We start from the raw sequence: 26,249 nt of genomic DNA, 5'->3' as shown, positions 1-26,249 counted from the left end.
TGAGGAAGAAGTTCCTGCGCCTCCCCATTTATTTGGGCATTCCCTGATTACATAGCTGAAGCTGCTTCCAAGGGGAGGAGTCACATTATGCAGCATCCCAGCACTGGTTCATAAACAGTTAAAACAAAATGTGCTTGGAGCGGTGTCAGGTTTGCCCCTTCTCTGCTTCTTATCTTCTTGGAGACTTCGGGTCCTGATACGGCCCCCATGACTGAACGTTTCAATAACGAGCCGTTTGCCCGACAGGTGGAGGGCGACGAGCGCAGCGACGAGGAGAGCGAGGCGGACGAGGACGAGCAGCCCGAGGACGACGGGGGCAACAGGGAACAGAGAAAAGGCGCCATCAAGCCCAAGCTGGCGTCGCTGGCCAACAACTGTGTGCTCAACAACCTGACCAACCAGAGGAGTCTGAACAGCAGACTCCCTAAAGCCAGATAGAGCCAACCCCTGGCACACTTGTCCAAGGTCAACACGGTCCGTTGATGATTTCAGACCACCATCCTGCTCTTCTTTGGTAGACAAGCACAAACGATTGTAGATCCGCACGTGTAATACATCGCCCCCTTTCTTGCCGTTGGAGAATGGGTCAATTTTATATTTATGTTGTTTCTTGTCAGTGTTTTTATACCTTTTTTTTAATTGGGCTTTTTAAATAGGCTTAGTGGCCACATGCGTGGACAGCACCTTTTAGCTCTTATTCCCAAAATTGTGTACACTACTGAATTGGGGTCTTATGGCCACTTATGTGGACACTTATACTGCCATCTGGTGGTGTCAGAAGAGTATAACGTACAATGGAATTTGGAAAAAAAAAAGTGTACAAATAAGAATTAGCCTGTCACTTAAACATGAAGTACACGTTTGTGTACTTATGGACTAAGTACATCATATCAAAAGATGATTCTTAGTTTTTATTCTAATTAGGGTCCAATAAGCCCAAATAGCAAGGAGGAATAAAAAAAGCATGTAAACAAACAGCTTTGGCCTTAAGAGGTTCTAAAGGGATTCATCCTGTCAGTGATAGTGTAGAAAACAAAGCTCTCTTCTTCAAACAAAGTCACAACTGCCAAATAAACTAACACATTATGGGAAAAAAACAATGAACAAATGTACCGTATTTTTCGGACTATAGGGCGCACTTAAAATCCTTTCATATTCTCAAAAATATATATATATATTTGTAGGGCTATGTCAATTATTTGATTAGAAGAAGAAAAAAGCTTCAATTTATATATTCTGTTGCTTCCATACATCGTTTGATGAGTGCAACTAATAAAAATATATACAATTTAGGAGTGTCTGGAACTTTAAATATGCGGACAGAGTTTCCGCGGGGCCGTTGCAATGAAGCACACACGCCGAATAACGTCGAGCTTTTGTTTTTAATAACGCGCACATGTCAAAAGTGCAATATCAACATTGGGGATGTGCACTTATTAGGAAAACAGAATGAATAATTGTTGTTTATTTCAACTGTTTTCCCTGAAATATGCACTGGGGAAATAAAGTGGGTTTTTATCCGATGACTCAAATAATCGAACGATCTCGTCGAGAAATGACTCGATGACTAAAATAACCGATAGCCGCAGCCATTGATAGGTTTAATACATTTAGACAATTTTACGCTTGAAAATGATACATTTAGGCCAAAAATGTTGTAGAGTATGGTTTAGAAAAACCTATGAAAAATCCTCAAAAATGGTGAAACCGCAATATTACAAGTGGTGTGGTGAGCGACGACTGTGCAGGAAAAGTCGATTACACTCAAGTTTATTTTAAAATATTTTAACTCAACTTGAAAGGTTACAAGACTAAAATTGGGAGATTTGTTTGTATTTTAATTCAAAAAGTAATAAAAAAAATATATACATATGCATTATACCTGTGTTTTTCAACCTTTTTTGAGCTAAGGCACATTTGTGGAGGCACACCACCAGCAGAAATCATTAAAAAAACGAAACTCAGTTGACAGCAAAAAGTCGTTGTCGCAATTGTTGGATATGACTTTAAAGCATAACCAAGCATGCATCAATATAGCTCTTGTCTCAAAGTAGGTGTACTGTCACCACCTGTCACATCACGCCCTGACTTATTTGGATGTTTTTGCTGTTTTCCTGTGTGTAGTGTTTTAGTTCTTTTCTTGCGCTCCTATTTTGGTGGCTTTTTCTCTTTTTTTGGTATTTTCCTGTAGCAGTTTCATGTCCTCCTTTGAGCGATATTTCTCGCATCTACTTTGTTTTAGCAATCAAGAATATTTCAGTTGTTTTTATCCTTCTTTGTGGGGGACATTGTTGATTGTCATGTTCGGATGTACATTGTGGACGCCGTCTTTGCTCCACAGTAAGTCTTTGCTGTCGTCCAGCATTCTGTTTTTTTTTACTTTGTAGCCAGTTCAGTTTTAGTTTTGTTCTGCATAGCCTTCCCTAAGCTTCAATGCCCTTTCTTAGGGGCACTCACCTTTTGTTTATTTTTGGTTTAAGCATTAGACACCTTTTTACCTGCACCCTGCCTCCCGCTGTTCCCGACATCTACGAAGCAATTAGCTACCGGCTGCCACCTACTGATATGGAAGAGTATTACACGGTTACTCTGCCGAGCTCTAGACAGCACCGACACTCAACAACAACACATCATTTGCAGACTATAATTACTGCTTTGCAAAAAATATTTTTAACCCAAATAGGTGAAATTAGATAATCTCCCACAGCACACCAGACTGTGGTTGAAAAACACTGCATTATACTATGATAAAATCCAAGGAAAAATACAAATATAAAGACTGGATTCTTTATATGGCGCTAACAGTGTTTTGCACAAGAGTGTTACAACATAGCGCAGTAGATTTGGCGCCCTCTGCAGCACAATGAAGACCATATCTTAATGTACAGTATAACATGTATATAATCATTCCTTCCCATTGTGTGGACTTTGGTGCTTTTTCAACTTTAATATCATCTATGTTGTTTTGTTTGCGCTACTTTAGCCACATTAGCTTTGTGCCTTAGCTGCCGTTTTTACGCCACCTTGTAGGGTTAGCGTGACTTGACCGTTGGGGAATTAGTGACACATAAACGGTCAACAAACTGGCACTTAAAGAGCTTGTACTTCCCAAATATGTACTGTGGAACATCACAGGACAGATTCTTGACAACATACAACAGAGATCCACTGGAATTACACAAGTGTGCTCTAAGAAAGTGTTAAAACAACAATATGGAGAACCCCCAAAAAGAGCTAAATAACGTTTGTGCATCTTTTTCCATGTTTCCTTTGTATTAAAAGTGGATAGAAGCCTCCCTGTGAAGAAGACATGTTTCTTTCCACACAAAGAACACATGCATGCGGTTGGGGGGGAAATAAGTCAAACATGATAGGGTGAGAAGCTCTGCCATCCGGGGTGAGCTCAAAGTAAAGCCATTGCTCCTCCACTTCGAGAGGAGCCAGATAAGGTGGTTCGGGCATCTGGTCAGGATGCCACCCGAACGCCTCCCTCGGGAGGTGTTTAGGGCACGTCCAACGGGTAGGAGGCCACGGGGAAGACCCAGGACACGTTGGGAAGACTATGTCTCCCGGCTGGCCTGGGAACGCCTCGGGATCCCCCAGGAGGAGCTGGACGAAGCGGCTGGGGAGAGGAAAGTCTGGGCTTCCCTGCTTAGGCTGCTGCCCCCGCGACCCGACCTCGGATAAGCGGAAGAAGATAGATGGATGGATGGATGGATGTTTTAGTTGAAAACTAATATGCTAACTTCATATATTAAGGACTCAATGGCGGGACAATGTCGAATTAGAAGAGAATAGAGTTTTATTGTCATTATTACAGTGAACAGGTTCAAAGAACAACGAAATTGGAGCAGATCCCCTAAGGTGCATACACAATAATATAGTAATATAAATAGTAAAAAAGATTATATAAATCTATATATATGTATATATCCACACACATGCTTATATCCATACACATGCATACATATACATATACACATACATATACACACATACATTCATACACATTTATACATACATATATATATATATACACACATACATACTGTATATACATATATATATATACATACTGTATACATATATACATATATATACACACATATATATATGTATACATCCACACACATGCATATATCCATACTTATACACATACATATATACACATATACATACATATATATATGTATATAAGTACATATATACACATACATTCATATACATACACATATATACATACACACATATATATATATATATATATATACACACACACACACACACATATATATATATATATATATATATATATATATATATATATATATATATATATATATATATATATATATATATATATATATATATATATATATATATATATGTCTTAATTAGATTATCCAAAAAATAGTGCTCGATACCGTGGTAGAGCGTAATATGTATGTGTGGGAAAAAAATCCCAAGACTATGCTTAAAAGAGAGACTGTTTATCATATACCGTCCAGACTTGTCATCCCTCAACAAGCGCAGCGAAATTGTATCAGCATGCCGTCACGGAAGGAAACACCTCCTAGGTAACACATGAGTCAATCACCACGCCCCCACGCCTGCCTGTACCCACCCGCTCTGTGCCCTATATAAACCATGGTATGTGAACGCTTCCATTAAAATCTCCTGAGGATTGAGGTAAACCCCTCATGAAACAGGCCTGTAGAGATGAAATAGTCTTGTGATTTTTTTCCCACACATACATATATATATATATATATATATATATATATATATATATATATATATATATATATATATATATATATATATATATATATATATATATATATATATATATATTCATATTTACCACTCTGTTTTAAGAGAACACAGCCCGTAGGTCCTTAATAGATGCCAACTAGCAGGTAGCCGCCAAGACAATGACTTGATAAATGAGAATATTCACAAAACAATGAAGTATGGAATCAGATTCGAGCAGTGCCAAGTAAAAGTGTTCTTCATGTGGATGCGGACACTTTTCAACATCCCACGTCTTCATGTACGCACTTTAATGGTGACGCAGCCTCTGAGTGGCACAGGACAGGGTATAGCGTTGTCCACTTCCATGCAAGTGTCTGTGTAAGGGTCAAACAAAACCATGTTCGGGAGTGATTTGTTGCCCTTTTTCTCACACACCAGGTATATCCGGCCGCTGACTGTGGCGCATCCGCAGAAGAACTTTTTCTCCAGAGACTCCTCGTCCAGCACGGTCCATTCGTCCGTCTCCACGTCAAAGCGCAAGGCTTGACCTCCGAACAGATAGAGTGCACCGTTCAGCTCGGTCGCAACGAGGTCGTATCTACGGAATGGCCCGAATCGTCACACATTGCAATGTTTTCATACCTGCAAAGTCTTCATGGACTCACCGTGGAAAAGGGGAAAAGGAGACGACATCCCAGTGATCCTCTTTGGTGTCGTACTTCTGGATTCCGCCGTACGCCTCCCCGTTTTCATCCAGGCCACATGCCACATAGATACACGAGCCCAGAGCGGCTACCGCTGCTCTTTCCACAGCCCGAATCATGGGGCTGACGCTTTCCCAAACCCCAGGGCTGGTGGCTGATGTTGAGAGACTACTCCTGGGGTCAGGTAGTCTCTCAACATCAGCCACCAGCCCTTCTTCCATGCTTCCCCCGAGGACATACAGGATGGAATCAACAGCAATGGAGCAGTGGCTGTGTCTGGACTTCTGCAGAGCGGGCCCATCCACCCAACGCTGGTTCCCACATTCGTATGTCCTGACCCAGTCCACACAGAACCACAGCACATCACGGAAATAGCCCCCTGTCACAACCACACGGTCTCCTACATGATGAGAAAATACACCAAAATGTCAGAAAGGGGGGAACGCTGAAAGTACAGATGGGATAGACTATTACCTACTGAAGCCACAGAATACTGTGTGAGGTTCTTCCTCTGCAGAGGTGAACAGTTTTGCCATCTTCCACTGAGCGCATGAAACTGATAGGATGCTTGTTGCTCCTGATCATGAGGTCCACCCAGAACAAAGAGGGTTTCTTTGGCACTAATCCTCTGCAGGGACCTGCCGAGCGACCAGGAAGTGGGAAAATGTTCATTCAGCATGCAGATAAGCTTGGCTCTGGGGTCCGAACTTTGTGTCATGGTTTCAAGAAGCTTCGAGACAAACGACAAGGACAGAGACTCAGGCCTCACCAGCTCAATGAGCTCCAGAAAGTGATCCTCTCGTTTTGGGTGGAATGACACCCAGCGAAGGGTCGCTTCCAGCGCCAAGTCATCTTTGTAGATGGCCAGGTCATCGCTGGCGAGGAGGTGCGCCACAGTCTCCTTAGGCAAAGACAGGAAGTCCTCCTCTGAGACGATTGCGGAGAAGTGTGTGAGGACCACCTGCTTTGCTGCGGTGTACAGCTGAGTACAACCTCGTTGCCAGGCATAGGCCATCATTCCCAAGCAGTTGCAGACATGGAGCTCACGTTCAAGGTACTTGCAACACAGAAGCTTGGCACGCTCAAGCTGGAGGAAATCCGCGGTCTCGAGGATCCCCAAAACGTTTTCTCTGTTTAGAGCGAGAACGGAAGTCTGGCTGTGGTCCATCAGCACCCTGAAATACTGCAAGCGGATCCCTTTGAGCTCAATTTCCCTTTTAGTGCGTTCAACGCCGCAGCCGTAGAACAGAGCCCGGAAGTAGGGGCTCTGCTGAGCAAGCCGGCGACGGCTGACGTAAAAAGACTCGCCGTCCACTTGTAGCGTGACATCAGCTTCTAAAGTAGATTCAAGTTGGTTTATCCGCTCTGAGAGAAGGACGTCTGATATGCCGGCCATGTCACAACTCTTCTGCGTGAAGCTAATGACCTTCAGGTTACAGCCCACCAGCCGGAGATAAAAATAGACATCCCTCCAGACTGACTGTTGGGTCAGTTCAACACAGCCAAAACGTTTCAAATCAGACTTATGACAAGAACAAGAAAGTTTGATCATATTACGCCTATACTGGCTCACCTGCACTGGCTTCCTGTGCACTTAAGATGTGACTTTAAGGTTTTACTACTTACGTATAAAATACTACATGGTCTAGCTCCAGCCTATCTTGGTTGTATTGTACCATATGTCCCGGCAAGAAATCTGCGTTCAAAGAACTCCGGTTTATTAGTGATTCCCAGAGCCCAAAAAAAGTCTGCGGGCTATACACCCAAAGATTTGCAGCCCTAATATATATATATATATATATATATATATATATATATATATATATATATATATATATATATATATATATATATATATATATATATATATATATAAATATAAGAAATACTTGAAAATATATACAAGGTAGAATGGTTTGAATCGATTGAAAAATGTGGAAATGGCGGAAGTTAGAAAAATGGCCAATTCATTTTGAATGGGAGAAGTGTCCCGGAAAACCTGGAATTCTGGGAAACCTGGGAATTTGTCGGGTGAAAAATGTGGAAGGTGGAGCGCGCCAAAATCCAGAGAAGAAGAAGAAGTTGAATAAATAGATGAATTTTGGTGTACAAAACATATGTGTGAATGTTTTGGAGCATTCACACAATAATAATAATAATAATAATAAATAGATGAATTTTGGTGTAGAAAACATATGTGTGAATGTTTTGGAGCATTCACACAATAATAATAATAATTAATAGATGAATTTTGGTGTAGAAAACATATGTGTGAATGTTTGGAGCATTCACACAATAATAATAATAATAAATAGATTAATTTTGGTGCAGAAAACATATGTGTGAACGTTTTGAAGCATTCACACTATAATAATAATAATAATAATAATAAATAGATGAATTTTGGTGTAGAAAACATATGTGTGAATGTTTTGGAGCATTCACACTATAATAATATTAATAAATACATTATTTTTGGTGTAGAAAACATATTTGTGAATGTTTGGAGCATTCACACTATAATAATAATAATAAATAGATGAATTTTGGTGTAGAAAACATATGTGTGAATGTTTGGAGCATTCACACAATAATAATAATTATAAATAGATTCATTTTGGTGTAGAAAACATATGTGTGAACATTTTGGAGCATTCACACTATAATAATAATAATAAATAGATGAATTTTGGTGTACAAAACATATGTGTGAATGTTTGGAGCATTCACACAATAATAATAATAATAATAAATAGATGAATTTTGGTGTAGAAAACATATGTGTGAATGTTTGGAGCATTCACACAATAATAATAATAATAAATAGATGAATTTTGGTGTAGAAAACATATGTGTGAATGTTTGGAGCATTCACACAATAATAATAAATAGATGGATTTTGGTGTAGAAAACATATGTGTGAATGTTTTGGAGCATTTACACAATAATAATAATAATAAATAGATTCATTTTGGTGTAGAAAACATATGTGTGAATGTTTTGGAGCATTTACACAATAATAACAATAATAAATAGATTAATTTTGGTGTAGAAAACATATGTGTGAATGTTTTGGAGCATTCACACAAGAATGTACACAAAGACATAAATGACATACCTGTATCATTTAGGTGAATCACCTTAAAGGCCTACTGAAATGAATTTTTTTTATTTAAACGGGGATAGCAGATCTATTCTATGTGTCATACTTGATCATTTCGCGATATTGCCATATTTTTGCTGAAAGGATTTAGTATAGAACAACGACGATAAAGATTGCAACTTTTGGTATCTGATAAAAAAAAGGCTTGCACCTACCGGAAGTAGCGTGACGTAGTCAGTTGAACATATACGCAAAGTTCCCTATTGTTTACAATGATGGCCGCATGAAGTGAGAGAGATTCGGACCGAGAAAGCGACAATTTCCCCATTAATTTGAGCGAGGATGAAAGATTTGTGGATGAGTAAAGTGCAAGTGAAGGACTAGTGGGGAGTTGAAGCTATTCAGATAGGGAAGATGCTGTGAGAGCCGAGGGTGACCTGATATTCAGCTGGGAATGACTACAACAGTAAATAAACACAAGACATATATATACTCTATTAGCCACAACACAACCAGGCTTATATTTAATATGCCACAAATTAATCCTGCATAAAAACACCTGCGTGTTTGTTATGCTAGCTCCTAGCTCCTCTGCTAGCTCCTAGCTCCATAGAACACGCCAATACAATTCAAACACCTGATCAACACACACAATCACTCAGCCCAAAAGACCGTTTACCTAACCCAAGGTTCATAAAGCTTATATATTTTTAAAAAGTTACGTACGTGACGCGCACATACGGTCAAGTTATCGAATGTTTAGCAGCCAAGGCTGCATACTCACGGTACCTGATATTCAGCTGGGAATGACTACAACAGTAAATAAACACAAGACATATATATACTCTATTAGCCACAACACAACCAGGCTTATATTTAATATGCCACAAATTAATCCTGCATAATAACACCTGCGTGTTTGTTATGCTAGCTCCTAGCTCCTCTGCTAGCTCCTAGCTCCATAGAACACGCCAATACAATTCAAACACCTGATCAACACACACAATCACTCAGCCCAAAAGACCGTTTACCTAACCCAAGGTTCATAAAGCTTATATATTTTTAAAAAGTTACGTACGTGACGCGCACATACGGTCAAGTTATCGAATGTTTAGCAGCCAAGGCTGCATACTCACGGTACCTGATATTCAGCTGGGAATGACTACAACAGTAAATAAACACAAGACATATATATACTCTATTAGCCACAACACAACCAGGCTTATATTTAATATGCCACAAATTAATCCTGCATAATAACACCTGCGTGTTTGTTATGCTAGCTCCTAGCTCCTCTGCTAGCTCCTAGCTCCATAGAACACGCCAATACAATTCAAACACCTGATCAACACACACAATCACTCAGCCCAAAAGACCGTTCACCTAACCCAAGGTTCATAAAGCTTATATATTTTTAAAAAGTTAGTACGTGACGCGCACGTACGGTACGGTACGTGTTATGCTAGCTCCTAGCTCCTCTGCTAGCTCCTAGCTCCATAGAACACGCCAATACAATTCAAACACATGATCAACACACACAATCACTCAGCCCAAAAGACCGTTCACCTAACCCAAGGTTCATAAAGCTTATATATTTTAAAAAAGTTACGTACATACGCAAAAAAAAGCCAAAGCTGCATACTCACAGTAGCACGTCTGCGTCTTTGTCATCCAAATCAAAGTAATCCTGGTAAGAGTCTGTGTTGTCCCAGTTCTCTACAGGCGTCTGTGTATCCAAATCAAAAGTCCTCCTGGTTAGAGTCTCTGTTATCCGAGTTCTTCCATCTTGACTGCATCTTCCGGGAATGTAAACAAAGAAGCGCCGGCTGTGTACTGTTGTGGCTGACTACGTTCGAAAAATACGTCCATTTCGCACCGACAACTTTCTTCTTTGCTTGCTTGGCTTCCTTCTCCATAATGCAATGAACATGATTGAAACAGATTCACGAACACAGATGTCCAGAATACTGTGGAATTATGAAATGAAAAGAGAGCTTTTTCGTATCGGCTTCAATGTGGAAGGCATACCCGTGTTCGCCGGGCTACGTCACACGCATACGTCATCCGCAGAGGCGTTTCGAACCGGAAGTTTAGCGGCAAATTTAAAATGTCACTTTATAAGTTAACCCGGCCGTATTGGCATGTGTTATAATGTTAAGATTTCATCATTGATATATAAACTATCAGACTGCGTGGTCGGTAGTAGTGGGTTTCAGTAGGCCTTTAATGTCTCCTCACTTTCGCCCACCTGCCTGGAATGCGTTTGTACTCCATTGTTGTCTTCTTTACTTTGTTACTGTAATATTATTACAAAACGCTAACATTATTAGTATTAATGCTGTAGCACCGATACAATACATTCATTAGTTAGCATTAGCATGTTTGTGACTCAGCTTTTAAACAGTGACGTCGTTCCCGCCATTTCCTCCCCTCTTCACTCTGATTGGCCCAGCCCGCCGGAAGTCCAAAGTTGTACTTCCGTGTCGCTCAGCAAACATGGCGGTGAGTCCGAATTGTTTGCGTTATCATTTTCAAACTTCACACGCTTGCTGTCGTCAACGTTCTCCGACGCGCTTATTCACCAGCAGCGTGTTACACGTCGCTATCTTTCGAGACACGGCGCGGGTGTGAAATGTGGTTTTAAAATAGTGTTTTTTTACAGGCAGGCTAAGCGGGGTTAGCCTTGCTGCGGCTAGCTGGCGTGCGACTAAATGACGAGGCTCTTCTGTGTTTGTTAGGACAAAGACAAGAAGAAGAAGGAGAGTATATTCGACTTGTCCAAATACATCGACAAGCCAATTCGGGTTAAGTTCCAAGGAGGACGAGAAGGTGAGTTAATTGTTCACGCCAACATGGTGTTCGCGTTGCATGATGACGTCATTGCTATGTTTCCCCTTTCAGCAAGCGGGGTTCTGAAAGGGTTCGACCCGTTACTCAACCTGGTATTGGACGGTACTATCGAGTATATGAGAGGTAAGTCTACGACTTTATTTATTTTATTTTTTTTAGCCCAAGAACCACTATTCTGAAGAGATGTATAGCCCATCGCTACTGCGCATGCGTATGACAGAAGCCTGTCCATGCAGCCATAGACATCTTATATGTAAACGCAGCATTGGCTGCTGTGACGCGAGAAATTCGGCCGCCATCTTGAAGTGGTGATGAGGAGCCGGTGAGCAGCCTAAACCAGTGGTCCCAAACCTTTTTGTAGCTGCGGACCGGTCAACGCTTGAAAATTTGTCCAGGGGGGCAGGGGTTATGGTATTTTTTATTTTTTTGTCATAAAGAAATACAATCATGTGTGCTTATGGACTGTATCACACCCGAATACGTTTTTCAACTTGTTTAAGTCGGGGTCCACGTAAATCAATTCATGGTACAAATATATACTATCATCATAATACAGTCATCACACAAGTTAATCATCAGAGTATATACATTGAATTATTTACATTATTTATAGGGATGTCCGATAATGGCTTTTTGCCGATATTCCGATATTGTCCAACTCTTTAATTACCGATACCAATATCAACCGATACTGATATCAACCGATAATGATATCAACCAATACCGATATATACAGTCGTGGAATTAACATTATTATGCCTAATTTGGACAACCAGGTATGGTGAAGATAAGGTCCTTTTTAAAAACATTAATAAAATATGATAAATAAATTAAAAACATTTTGTTAAATAAAAAAGAAAATAAAACAATATTAAACAGTGTTTCCCATAAACTGCCAAGATACCTGTGGCGGTGGGGGGCGTGGCTATGGGCGTGGTCACATGACATCATCGATTAATTTGCATAATTTACTACATATGATTCTCTAAAAGGGCTCAAAAAATGTATACTTACTAATTAATAACAGATTTGTTTTAAACATCCATCCATCCATTTTACAATATAATTACAACACTATGTACATATTTATATACATATTTGAACAATAAGTTATTCACTGAAGTACATTTATTAATTGTGGTTCCTACAAAAAATATATCTTATAAAATATAAAAGCTAAAATGTCTCTTAAAGCTCTGCCCCTTTAGTTAGTGCATACTAAATAATTTAACTTTAGCCTACTACTACAACCATATTATTTACCAGCAACATAAAGTGAAACAGAGGCAGAGGTGTCCTGCCACAGTCAGTAACAAATAAACAGAAAACAGTAGCGGTCAAATACAAATAAGGCAACAAGAGAAGTATCCTACACTTCTCTTTTGTAAAGTAAATCTGAACAGCCTATATGGGCATCTACATCAACTATATGATTTGCCTGAGAAGCTGGACAGGACAAAAAAATATATATATATTTTTTTTAATTTGTGGCGGACGTAATTCTTTCGTGGCGGGCCGCCACAAATAAATGAATGTGTGGGAAACACTGTTAAAACAGTTACATAGAAACTAGTAATGAATGAAAATGAGTAAAATTAACTGTTAAAGGTTAGTACTATTAGTGGAGCAGCAGCACGCACAATCATGTGTGCTTACGGACTGTATCCCTTGCAGACTGTATTGATATATATTGATATATAATGTAGGAAGCAGAATATTAATAACAGAAAGAAACAACCCTTTTGTGTGAATGAGTGTAAATGGGGGAGGGAGGTTTTTTGGGTTGGTGCACTAATTGTAAGTGTATCTTGTGTTTTTTATGTGGATTTAATAATAAAAAAATACAATAAAACGATACAGATAATTTAAAAAAACGATACAGATAATTTCCGATATTACATTTGAAAGCATTTATCGGCCGATATTATCGGACATCTCTAATTATTTACAATCCGGGGGGTGGGATGTGGAGGGTCGAGGTGATATCAGCACTTCAGTCATCAACAATTGCATCATCAGAGAAATGGGCATTGAAACAGTGTAGGTCTGACTTGGTAGGATATGTAGAGCGAGCAGAGAACATAGTGAGTTCACATAGCATAAGAACAAGTATATACATTAGAAATACATTTGATTATTTACAATCCGGGGAGGGTGTTAGTCAAGGGTTGAAGTTGCCTGGATGTGTTCTTTTAGTGCGGTTTTGAAGGAGGATAGAGATGCCCTTTCTTTTACACCTGTTGGGAGTAGGGATGATACTCGAAACCGGTTTTCCCGGTTGTTTGATAAGAAAAGAACCGAGTCCTCGGACTCGAATCCCTTTTTGAGAACCGGTACCCGTTATCGAGACCACTATAGTAAAGGAAAGGGTTGATTCTTTATTCGAATCCCGTCCCGACCAGAAATGCTCCGTGGGACATCACAAGAATTGACGTCACGTAGCTCAGTCATTAGGCGCAGATAGCGAAAGCAGGAAAACAATGGACGGGAAAAAGCGCTCCAAGGTGTAATAAAGTTCAAAACAAAAGGTATAATCCATCGAATAACTTTACTGAGAGACTTGAGCAGGGTAAAACACATGACCAACACTTTTACGACCAACCGGAAACATAGCAACCAGGCTAGCAACGCACCTCCTTTACGGCAGCTGTCGCAACGTTCTTAGAGCAACCGCAGCACATACATATATATACAACATATCTCCCTTTTTGAACTTTTGTTTTTCTTTCCTTGTAAACGTTACAAAATCACACTGTAGATGTGTTGTCTGTCTAATTATAAATAATGCAGACGAGGCGTGTTGGCTGACTTCTTGACGTTTACTTTCACAGCGTGGCAACATGCAACACTTTTCGGGGCTACCGCGCATGCTCGTAACTCCCGTTGCATGCTGGGTAGTGTAGTTGTTATATTCTCTAGCTCATAACATTGTTCCCCCTATAAAGAAATAATGTTAACTCAATAAAGTGTATTTCTTTTTTTAGCTTTAACTTTTCATTTTTTAGCATTGTAACCACATTTGCAAAGAACTTTTCTCTTCATAGAATTTTCTTTCAATAAAGAAATAAAGTGCAAAAATGTCAAAGCATCATAACAAACAGTTATGTCAAATAGCAGCAGAAGTGCACTTTTTGGAGAGCTGTATTATTTTCAGTTTTGTGCCCAAGGGACTGATTTTATTTAACACTATATTATTATTTATACACCTATAGTGATCACAGAGACAGCTTGTTTTTGTGTTACTGTATATATTTGTTTCTCTGAAAAATCCCACTTAATATACTTTGATAACAACAGTCAATATTTAGTTATTTTATTTTATTTTTTTAGGTGGGTAACAGTCAATATTTATTTATTTATTAGATTTTATTTTTTCATTATATAATAAAAGTGAGCTTTTGTTAAACCAAATATTGTGTTTTTTTCCACATACAACAACCTATCTGGACTCCATAAGAGAATCGATAAGGAATCGGTTCGATAAGAGGATTCGATAATAGACTCGAACTCGATAATTCCTTATCAAACATCATCCCTAGTTGGGAGTGCATTCCATATTAATGTGGCATAGAAGGAGAATGAGTAAAGACCTTTGTTAGATCGGAATGTGGGTTTAACGTGGTTTGTGGAGCTCCCCCTGGTGTCGTGGTTATGTTCAGCGTTTTCCTGCTCAAATGAGCGGACTGTTGAAAATAGGAATGGGTGGATTACTTTTCACAAGTAAGATTTAACATTACCGTACTATCGGTTGTATTTTGTGAAAAGAATATTAGCACAGAGTTGAGAAGGAGCAAAGATCTTCAATAGTACTGAAATCGTAGCCGCTAGCAAACAAGAGTATGACCATAATAGAATTGCTTGTCAATGAAATTAATTACATTTAAAAATGTCATACTTGAATATCATAAAGTTGAAATGAATGATGAAGATAAAGGTTGTAAAACCCAACAGGGGTAAAAGTTAGGACCGCAGTCCAGATTGTGTAAGGGGGGTAGGGGGGTAATATATGTTAGCTAACTAGACAATCAGATGACAGTGGCTATACAGCATTATACAAGTCTAAATTTACTCTAGCTTTTCCAACCCAATCTTGTGTAGCCCACCTTCGTGAAATGTGTGGGACTTTTGTCCAAAGCGACATAGCCAACATTGGCTCTCCTGCAGCCTCGCTAACTTTGCAGCATTTGTTTCATGCACTTTGCAGTTCTGTCTGCTTTTGTTCTTGTTGTTTTTATCCTGTCAAGTTTGTGATTGAAGCATTTTTATATTGGTCTTTCTGGATTGAATCCATGTTTCTTGTGCAGATCCTGACGACCAGCTGAAGCTGACAGAAGACACCAGGCAGCTGGGCCTGGTGGTGTGCAGAGGCACGTCGGTGGTGCTCATCTGTCCTCAGGACGGCATGGAGGCCATCCCTAACCCTTTCATACAGCAACAGGACGGCTAACATCCGCTGGATATTTTGCAAGGATGACGTTTTTGTTTCCGTTTTTTTTTTTAAAAAAACAATCATAGTAGCTGTGATGCTTACACTTTTGTTTAAAATACATTTATTAGGAACTCGTAAGCACTTCACTTTGTCGTGTGTGACTTTTAGTTTCCCCTTTTCCTCGTTTTTTGATAAGAAATAAACCTATTTTGAGTTTTGTACTGGTGCACTCCTAATTCAATCGAGGACATCTGTACCATGTTTTTGTGACTGTCGTGGTGCAGGACTACACTCAGAGCTGGTTTTAATGTCTTACCTTTTTCAGGGTCTAAAGCAGGGGAGTCCAACTCATTTTAGATGGGGGGGCCACATGGATAAAAATCTAAAATCATGGCACGATAACTTAAAAATAAAGACGAACTTCCGATGGCTTTCTTTGGATTAAAAATAGAACAAGCACATTCTGAAAATGTACAAATTATAATGTTGTTTTTTTTACAATTACCTGTTGCGGTTAATAGTAAATACTTTATTTGTCGTTATTTATATTTTCTGAATAAATGTGATAATGTTCATCAGTCAACTCATCGTTGTTCATTTTAAATCTATCAAGATAAAAAAATCAAATTACAGGATGTTATTTATGTAGTTTGATCATTTTCCTCGACTGATGTCCAAACCCCGTTTCCATATGAGTTGGGAAATGGTGTTAGATGTAAATATAAACGGAATACAATGATTTGCAAATCCTTTTCAAGCCATATTCAGTTGAATGCACTACAAAGACAACATATTTGATGTTCAAACTCATCAACTTTATTTTTTTTTTGCAAATAATAATTAACTTAGAATTTCATGGCTGCAACACGTGCCAAAGTAGTTGGGAAAGGGCATGTTCACCACTGTGTTACATGGCCTTTCCTTTTAACAACACTTGGTAAAGGTTTGGGAACTGAGGAGACACATTTTTGAAGTGGAATTCTTTCCCATTCTTGCTTGATGTACAGCTTAAGTTGTTCAACAGTCCGGGGGTCTCCCTTGTGCTATTTTAGGCTTCACACATTTTCAATGGGAGACAGGTCTGGACTACAGGCAGGCCAGTCTAGTACCCGCACTCTTTTACCATGAAGCCACGTTCATGTAACACGTGGCTTGGCATTGTCTTGCTGAAATAAGCAGGGGCGTCCATGGTAACGTTGCTTGGATGGCAACATATGTTGCTCCAAAACCTGTATGTACCTTTCAGCATTAATGGTGTCTTCACAGATGTGTAAGTTACCCATGTCTTGGGCACTAATACACCCCCATACCATCACACATGCTGCCTTTTACACTTTGCGCCTTTAACAATCCGGATGGTTCTTTTCCTCTTTGGTCCGGAGGACACGACGTCCACAGTTTCCAAAAACAATTTGAAATGTGGACTCGTCAGAACACTTTTCCACTTTGTATCAGTCCATCTTAGATGAGCTCAGGCCCAGCGAAGCCGACAGCATTTCTGGGTGTTGTTGATAAACGGTTTTCGCCTTGCATGGGAGAGTTTTAACTTGCACTTACAGATGTAGCGACCAACTGTAGTTACTGACTGGGTTTCTGAAGTGTTCCTGAGCCCATGTGGTGATATCCTTTACACACTGATGTCGCTTGTTGATGCAGTACAGCCTGAGGGATGGAAGGTCACAAACCCAAAATATGCCATATTTTAAAAAAAATAAACCTTTCTAAATACAATTTTTGCTGTGAAGTAATCAGAGCCTTAAACAGGTCAATTAATTCACATGATTTTTGACAAATTTCTATGGTTTGAACAATCACACTAAAGTTCACAAGGACCCAAAAAGCCCCCACTCATAAAAGTATTTAAAATAAGACATATTGTGCATTATTTTACTTTGAACACTTATATCTCGACATCAACTTCAGATCCAGCCGTCAATTGCGCAATGTTTTTTTTCCGAGCAAGGACAGTTTTAAAGTTAAAAAAAAACTTCCTGCATGGCAGTTTTGTTGTTGTTGCTTTATTTTATCGTTAAATTACACCCTTGATTCCAGTTGTTGTTTTTATTGTAATAGTCTTTCTACACCCTCAATTGTCACGACAGACAATATTGTACAGTATTTTTGTGTGCACCTCATGTTGCCATTGACAGCAAAGCGGCTTACACAGGTAAACGTTAGATTATGGGGTGGTGTTTGAGGACCAACCCTCGCTCCACCCTCCTTGTCAAACATGTCACTTCCCACTGTGCACTCAGATTAACACAAGTCTTACCTTGAACATTTAGGCACCATTTGAGGCCCAGTGAAGGGGGGGTAACCCATCCTCTTAGCTCCGCCTCCTGGGTCAGATGACTAGGAGCGCTGAGAACAAGGGGGCTCTTTTCACAAAGGTGCGCCAGGTGGGTGTGACCTTAAAGAAACAGTGTAAGCCTTTAGAGGGATGAAGAGGGGAGGAGGGTCTTAGCAGGGATTTCCTCAAGTCAGGCTCAGGTGGTACAAATAGGTGAGCTTGCGTGTCCGTTCACTGGTCTTTCTGTGCAGGGTGATGTCTACGCACTAAAGGGAAAGAAGGTGAGTGACTTTTCTTCATGGACTCATTGTTTGAATGTAGGTCACATGCTATGTACAGTATCATGTCTATTGTTTACATACTATGTACAGTATCATGTCTATTGTTTACATACTATGTACAGTATCATGTCTATTGTAGGATGTGTGTCTTTACATACTATGTACAGTATCATGTCTATTGTTTACATACTATGTACAGTATCATGTCTATTGTAGGATGTGTGTTTACATACTATGTACAGTATCATGTCTATTGTTTACATACTATGTACAGTATCATGTCTATTGTAGGATGTGTGTTTACATACTATGTACAGTATCATGTCTATTGTTTACATACTATGTACAGTATCATGTCTATTGTAGGATGTGTGTGTTTACATACTATGTACAGTATCATGTCTATTGTAGGATGTGTGTGTTTACATACTATGTACGGTATCATGTCTATTGTAGGATGTGTGTGTTTACATACTATGTACAGTATCATGTCTATTGTAGGATGTGTGTGTTTACATACTATGTACAGTATCATGTCTATTGTTTACATACTATGTACAGTTTCATGTCTATTGTTTACATACTATGTACAGTATCATGTCTATTGTAGGATGTGTGTGTTTACATACTATGTACAGTATCATGTATATTGTTTACATACTATGTACAGTATCATGTCTATTGTTTACATACTATGTACAGTATCATGTCTATTGTAGGATGTGTGTGTTTACATACTAAGTACAGTATCATGTCTATTGTTTACATACTATGTACAGTATCATGTCTATTGTTTACATATTATTTACAGTATCATGTCTATTGTTTATATACTATGTACAGTATCATGTCTATTGTTTACATACTATGTACAGTTTCATGTCTATTGTTTACATACTATGTACAGTATCATGTCTATTGTTTACATACTATGTACAGTATCATGTCTATTGTAGGATGTGTGTGTTTACATACTATGTACAGTATCATGTCTATTGTTTACATACTATGTACAGTATCATGTCTATTGTAGGATGTGTGTGTTTACATACTAAGTACAGTATCATGTCTATTGTTTACATACTATGTACAGTATCATGTCTATTGTTTACATATTATTTACAGTATCATGTCTATTGTTTACATACTATGTACAGTATCATGTCTATTGTAGGATGTGTGTGTTTACATACTATGTACAGTATCATGTCTATTGTTTACATACTATGTACAGTATCATGTCTATTGTAGGATGTGTGTGTTTACATACTAAGTACAGTATCATGTCTATTGTTTACATACTATGTACAGTATCATGTCTATTGTTTACATATTATTTACAGTATCATGTCTATTGTTTACATACTATGTACAGTATCATGTCTATTGTAGGATGTGTGTGTTTACATACTATGTACAGTATCATGTCTATTGTTTACATACTATGTACAGTATCATGTCTATTGTAGGACGTGTGTGTTTACATACTAAGTACAGTATCATGTCTATTGTTTACATACTATGTACAGTATCATGTCTATTGTTTACATATTATTTACAGTATCATGTCTATTGTTTACATACTATGTACAGTATCATGTCTATTGTAGGATGTGTGTGTTTACATACTATGTACAGTATCATGTCTATTGTTTACATACTATGTACAGTATCATGTCTATTGTAGGACGTGTGTGTTTACATACTAAGTACAGTATCATGTCTATTGTTTACATACTATGTACAGTATCATGTCTATTGTTTACATATTATTTACAGTATCATGTCTATTGTTTACATACTATGTACAGTATCATGTCTATTGTAGGATGTGTGTTTACATACTATGTACAGTATCATGTCTATTGTAGGATGTGTGTGTTTACATACTATGTACAGTATCATGTCTATTGTTTACATATTTACAGTATCATGTCTATTGTTTACATACTATGTACAGTATCATGTCTATTGTATGATGTGTGTGTTTACATACTATGTACAGTATCATGTCTATTGTAGGATGTGTGTGTTTACATACTACGTACAGTATCATGTCTATTGTTTACATACTATGTACAGTATCATGTCTATTGTAGGATGTGTGTTTACATACTATGTACAGTATCATGTCTATTGTAGGATGTGTGTGTTTACATACTATGTATTACGGTGCAGCTGGAGGGTCTCAATTATGATGCATCTGCAATTTATTTTCAAAATAAAATGATTTAATAGAATTATGTATTTTATTCCACTTTATTCAAATTATTTTATTTGATTAAATGAAATTAAACATGTTATTTTATTTCATTAAATAAAATGGAATAAAATACTTAATTTTACTCACTTATTTATGTTTACAATTTAATGTATTTTATTGAACATTTAATAGCATTAAGTATTTTATTAAATAAAATAAATGGAATAAATACAATATTCTATTAAATTGTTTTATTTAAAATTATGCCAATTTTTTATGTAATTATTTTATTTTCCATTATTACGGTGCAGCTGGAGGGTCTCAAGTATGATACGTCTCTGCCATTCATTTTCAAAATAAAATAAATTTAATACATTTAAGTAGTTTATTCCACTTTTTTCAAATTATTTTATTTGATTAAATGATATTCAATATGTTCTTTTATTGAATTTTATTTCATTAAATAAAATGGAATAAAAATACTTAATTTTACTCACTGTAATTGGTGTATTTTAATGAAAATGTAATAGCATTAAGTATTTTATTCCATTTCATTCAATTTATTTTATTCCATTTTATTAAATAAAGTACATGAAATAAGTAAAATATTCTATTTAGTTGTTTTGTTTTAAATTGTGAATATTTTTTATTTATTTATTTTATTTTCAATTATTACGGTGCAGCTGAAGGGTCTCAAGTATGATACGTCTCTGCCATTCATTTTCAAAATAAAATAATTTCATACATTTAAGCAGTTTATTCCACTTTATTCAAATTATTTTATTTGATTAAATGAAATTAAACATGTTCTTTTATTGAATTTTATTTCATTAAATAAAATGGAATGAAAATACTTAATTTTACTCACTATAATTTATGTTTACAATTTAATGTATTTTATTGAACATTTAATAGCATCAAGTATTTTATTCCATTTCATTTAATTTATTTTATTCCATTTATTAAATAAAATAAATGGAATAAATACAATATTCCATTAAATTGTTTTATTTTAAATTATGAATATTTTCTATGTAATTATTTTATTTTCCATTATTACGGTACAGCTGAAGGGTCTCAATTATGATACGTCTCTGCAATTCATTTTCAAAATAAAATAATTGAATACAATTAAGTATTTTATTCCACTTTATTCCAATTATTTTATTTGGTTAAATGAAATTAAATGTTCTTTTATTTTATTAAATAAAATGGAAAAAAATACTTAATTTTACACACTCATTTATGTTTACAATTTAATGTATTTTATTGAAAATGTAAAAGCATTAAGTATTTTATTCCATTGCATTTAATTAATTTTATTCCATTAAATAAAATGGAATAAAATACTTAATTTTACACACTCATTTATGTTTACAATTTAATGTATTTTATTGAAAATGTAAAAGCATTAAGTATTTTATTCCATTGCATTTAATTAATTTTATTCCATTAAATAAAATGGAATAAAATACTTAATTTTACACACTCATTTATGTTTACAATTTAATGTATTTTATTGAAAATGTAATAGCATTAAGTATTTTATTCCATTTCATTTAATTTATTTTATTAAATTTTATTAAATAAAAAATGGAATTAATACAATATTCTATTAAATTATTTTATTTTAAATTATGAATATTTTGTATTTAATTATTTTATGTTCCATTATTACGGTGCAGCTGGACGGTCTCAGTTATGATGCGTCTCTGCAATTTATTATCCAAAATAAAATAATTTAATAGAATTAAGTATTTTATTCCATTTTATTCAAATTATTTTATTTGAATAAGTAAGGAAATGAAATACGTTATTTATTTATAAATGGAATACAATACATCATTCTATTAAATTTATTTTATTGAAAATAAAATACATTTAATAGAATTAAATCAAATGTGTTACAATGAACATGGAATAAAATATTTTATATATTTATTGGCGTATTTATTTGATTGAAGTCTACTTATCTTGACTTAGCTGACCATGTGAGTGGACATCTCCAAGTCCACCATGGATGTGAGGAAGGCTGAAGGAGGTCCGTGGTCCTCCCCCTCCTGCTGCACCTGCGCCAGGTGTGCCATCATCGCCCTGCTCCTCTTCTTCCTCCTCGCTGGAGTCTCCGTGGGACTGCTGATAGGTGAGAGGTGTGACCACCATCAACCTTCACCTCCCTCGTGACGTCCATGCTCATGTGTCGGTGCAGCCTACCTGGTGCGGGAGCGCCATACCTTCATGGAGACGGTGGAGCTGAAGGGCCTCAAGTACCAGGCGTCTCTGCAGGACCACAACTCAGGTTTCACCATCGTGCTGACGTCCGTGTTGAACACCAAGGTGGGTACTCATTGACTGTATTTATGTTATTCACATGTGAATAATGCTGTGTAATAGACTGTATTTATATTATTCACATGTGAATAATGCTGTATAATAGACTGTATTTATATTATTCACATGTGAATAATGCTGTATAATAGACTGTATTTATATTATTCACATGTGAAAAATGCTGTATAATAGACTGTATTTATATTATTCACATGTGAATAATGCTGTATAATAGACTGTATTTATGTTATTCACATGTGAAAAATTCTGTATAATAGACTGTATTTATGTTATTCACATGTGAATAATGCTGTATAATAGACAGTATTTATGTTATTCACATGTGAATAATGCTGTATAATAGACTGTATTTATATTATTCACATGTGAATAATGCTGTATAATAGACTGTATTTATATTATTCACATGTGAATAATGCTGTATAATAGACTGTATTTATATTATTCACATGTGAAAAATGCTGTATAATAGACAGTATTTATGTTATTCACATGTGAAAAATTCTGTATAATAGACTGTATTTATGTTATTCACATGTGAATAATGCTGTATAATAGACAGTATCTATGTTATTCACATGTGAATAATGCTGTATAATAGACTGTATTTATATTATTCACATGTGAATAATGCTGTATAATAGACTGTATTTATGTCATTCACATGTGAAAAATTCTGTATAATAGACTGTATTTATGTTATTCACATGTGAATAATGCTGTATAATAGACAGTATTTATGTTATTCACATGTGAAAAATTCTGTATAATAGACTGTATTTATGTTATTCACAAGTGAATAATGCTGTATAATAGACAGTATTTATGTTATTCACATGTGAATAATGCTGTATAATAGACTGTATTTATATTATTCACATGTGAATAATGCTGTATAATAGACTGTATTTATGTTATTCACATGTGAAAAATTCTGTATAATAGACTGTATTTATGTTATTCACATGTGAATAATGCTGTATAATAGACAGTATTTATGTTATTCACATGTGAATAATGCTGTATAATAGACTGTATTTATATTATTCACATGTGAATAATGCTGTATAATAGACTGTATTTATATTATTCACATGTGAATAATGCTGTATAATAGACTGTATTTATATTATTCACATGTGAAAAATGCTGTATAATAGACAGTATTTATGTTATTCACATGTGAAAAATTCTGTATAATAGACTGTATTTATGTTATTCACATGTGAATAATGCTGTATAATAGACAGTATCTATGTTATTCACATGTGAATAATGCTGTATAATAGACTGTATTTATATTATTCACATGTGAATAATGCTGTATAATAGACTGTATTTATGTCATTCACATGTGAAAAATTCTGTATAATAGACTGTATTTATGTTATTCACATGTGAATAATGCTGTATAATAGACAGTATTTATGTTATTCACATGTGAAAAATTCTGTATAATAGACTGTATTTATGTTATTCACAAGTGAATAATGCTGTATAATAGACAGTATTTATGTTATTCACATGTGAATAATGCTGTATAATAGACTGTATTTATATTATTCACATGTGAATAATGCTGTATAATAGACTGTATTTATGTCATTCACATGTGAATAATGCTGTATAATAGACTGTATTTATGTTATTCATATGTGAATAATGCTGTATAATAGACTGTATTTATGTTATTCACATGTGAAAAATGCTGTATAATAGACTGTATTTATGTTATTCACATGTGAATAATGCTGTATAATAGACCGTATTTATATTATTCACATGTGAATAATGCTGTATAATAGACTGTATTTATGTTATTCACATGTGAATAATGCTGTATAATAGACAGTATTTATGTTATTCACATGTGAATAATGCTGTATAATAGACTGTATTTATATTATTCACATGTGAATAATGCTGTATAATAGACTGTATTTATGTCATTCACATGTGAATAATGCTGTATAATAGACCGTATTTATGTTATTCACATGTGAATAATGCTGTATAATAGACTGTATTTATGTTATTCACATGTGAATAATGCTGTATAATAGACCGTATTTATATTATTCACATGTGAATAATGCTGTATAATAGACTGTATTTATGTTATTCACATGTGAATAATGCTGTATAATAGACAGTATTTATGTTATTCACATGTGAATAATGCTGTATAATAGACTGTATTTATATTATTCACATGTGAATAATGCTGTATAATAGACTGTATTTATGTCATTCACATGTGAATAATGCTGTATAATAGACTGTATTTATGTTATTCACATGTGAATAATGCTGTATAATAGACTGTATTTATGTTATTCACATGTGAATAATGCTGTATAATAGACTGTATTTATGTTATTCACATGTGAATAATGCTGTATAATAGACCGTATTTATATTATTCACATGTGAATAATGCTGTATAATAGACTGTATTTATGTTATTCACATGTGAATAATGCTGTATAATAGACAGTATTTATGTTATTCACATGTGAATAATGCTATATAATAGACTGTATTTATATTATTCACATGTGAATAATGCTGTATAATAGACTGTATTTATGTCATTCACATGTGAATAATGCTGTATAATAGACTGTATTTATGTTATTGACATGTGAATAATGCTGTATAATAGACTGTATTTATGTCATTCACATGTGAATAATGCTGTATAATAGACTGTATTTATGCTATTCACATGTGAATAATGCTGTATAATAGACCGTATTTATATTATTCACATGTGAATAATGCTGTATAATAGACTGTATTTATATTATTCACATGTGAATAATGCTGTATAATACTGTATTTATTCACATGTGAAAAATGCTGTATAATAGACTGTATTTATGTTATTCACATGTGAATAATGCTGTATAATAGACTGTATTTGTTATTCACATGTGAATAATGCTGTATAATAGACTGTATTTATATTATTGACATGTGAATAATGCTGTATAATAGACTGTATTTATGTTATTCACATGTGAAAAATGCTGTATAATAGACTGTATTTATGTTATTCACATGTGGATAATGCTGTACAATAGACTGTATTTATATTATTCACATGTGAAAAATGCTGTATACTAGACTGTATTTATGTTATTCACATGTGAATAATGCTGTATAATAGACTGTATTTATGTTATTCACATGTGAATAATGCTGTATAATAGACTGTATTTATATTATTCACATGTGAATAATGCTGTATAATACTGTATTTATTCACATGTGAAAAAT

General features: G+C 35.6%; 4 protein-coding genes across 4 annotated transcripts in view; 3 read left to right on the top strand and 1 right to left on the bottom strand.

Annotated features, from left to right (window-relative positions):
• cers4a (ceramide synthase 4a) overlaps positions 1–1,879 on the top strand; it is a 65,284-nt gene extending 63,405 nt beyond the window's left edge. Inside the window, exon 11 of the mRNA XM_062027779.1 lies at positions 247–1,879. Coding sequence (XP_061883763.1) covers positions 247–438 — 192 coding nt within the window. The 3' untranslated portion in view covers positions 439–1,879. The remainder of the gene's footprint in view (positions 1–246) is intronic.
• A 2,990-nt stretch (positions 1,880–4,869) lies between these two features.
• LOC133634837 (kelch-like protein 23) lies at positions 4,870–6,859 on the bottom strand. The gene is made up of 3 exons (XM_062027473.1): positions 5,934–6,859; positions 5,421–5,859; positions 4,870–5,353 (listed from the first exon to the last, which is right to left on the bottom strand). Exons 1-3 carry the CDS (start codon positions 6,853–6,855, stop codon positions 5,050–5,052), a joined length of 1,665 nt encoding a protein of 554 aa, XP_061883457.1. The 5' UTR covers positions 6,856–6,859; the 3' UTR covers positions 4,870–5,049.
• A 4,096-nt stretch (positions 6,860–10,955) lies between these two features.
• lsm7 (LSM7 homolog, U6 small nuclear RNA and mRNA degradation associated) lies at positions 10,956–16,060 on the top strand. Its single transcript, XM_062027780.1, has 4 exons — positions 10,956–11,064; positions 11,301–11,391; positions 11,464–11,535; positions 15,717–16,060. Exons 1-4 carry the CDS (start codon positions 11,059–11,061, stop codon positions 15,857–15,859), a joined length of 312 nt encoding a protein of 103 aa, XP_061883764.1. The 5' UTR covers positions 10,956–11,058; the 3' UTR covers positions 15,860–16,060.
• Positions 16,061–22,631: 6,571 nt separating this feature from the next.
• Positions 22,632–26,249, top strand: part of tmprss9 (transmembrane serine protease 9) — a 26,600-nt gene continuing 22,982 nt past the window's right edge. The window contains exons 1-2 of the mRNA XM_062028670.1: positions 22,632–22,758; positions 22,825–22,952. Of these exons, the coding sequence (XP_061884654.1) occupies positions 22,632–22,758; positions 22,825–22,952 (255 nt within the window). The remainder of the gene's footprint in view (positions 22,759–22,824; positions 22,953–26,249) is intronic.

The sequence above is a fragment of the Entelurus aequoreus genome, linkage group LG19 (genome assembly GCF_033978785.1).
Source record: "Entelurus aequoreus isolate RoL-2023_Sb linkage group LG19, RoL_Eaeq_v1.1, whole genome shotgun sequence".
Taxonomy (NCBI): Eukaryota; Metazoa; Chordata; class Actinopteri; order Syngnathiformes; family Syngnathidae; genus Entelurus; species Entelurus aequoreus.
This window is presented reverse-complemented; position numbering and strand designations above follow the sequence as displayed.

Excerpts from the sequence above, each read along its gene's own strand:
- LOC133634837 (XM_062027473.1), bottom strand. The coding sequence starts at position 6,855 with ATGGCCGGCATATCAGACGTCCTTCTCTCAGAGCGGATAAACCAACTT. Across the intron at positions 5,860-5,933 it reads GTATTCTGTGGCTTCAGTAG|GAGACCGTGTGGTTGTGACA; the intron begins GTAATAGTCTAT and ends CTCATCATGTAG. Across the intron at positions 5,354-5,420 it reads TCCTTTTCCCCTTTTCCACG|ATACGACCTCGTTGCGACCG; the intron begins GTGAGTCCATGA and ends GCCATTCCGTAG.
- lsm7 (XM_062027780.1), top strand. Across the intron at positions 11,392-11,463 it reads GTTCCAAGGAGGACGAGAAG|CAAGCGGGGTTCTGAAAGGG; the intron begins GTGAGTTAATTG and ends TTCCCCTTTCAG. Across the intron at positions 11,536-15,716 it reads TACTATCGAGTATATGAGAG|ATCCTGACGACCAGCTGAAG; the intron begins GTAAGTCTACGA and ends TTTCTTGTGCAG.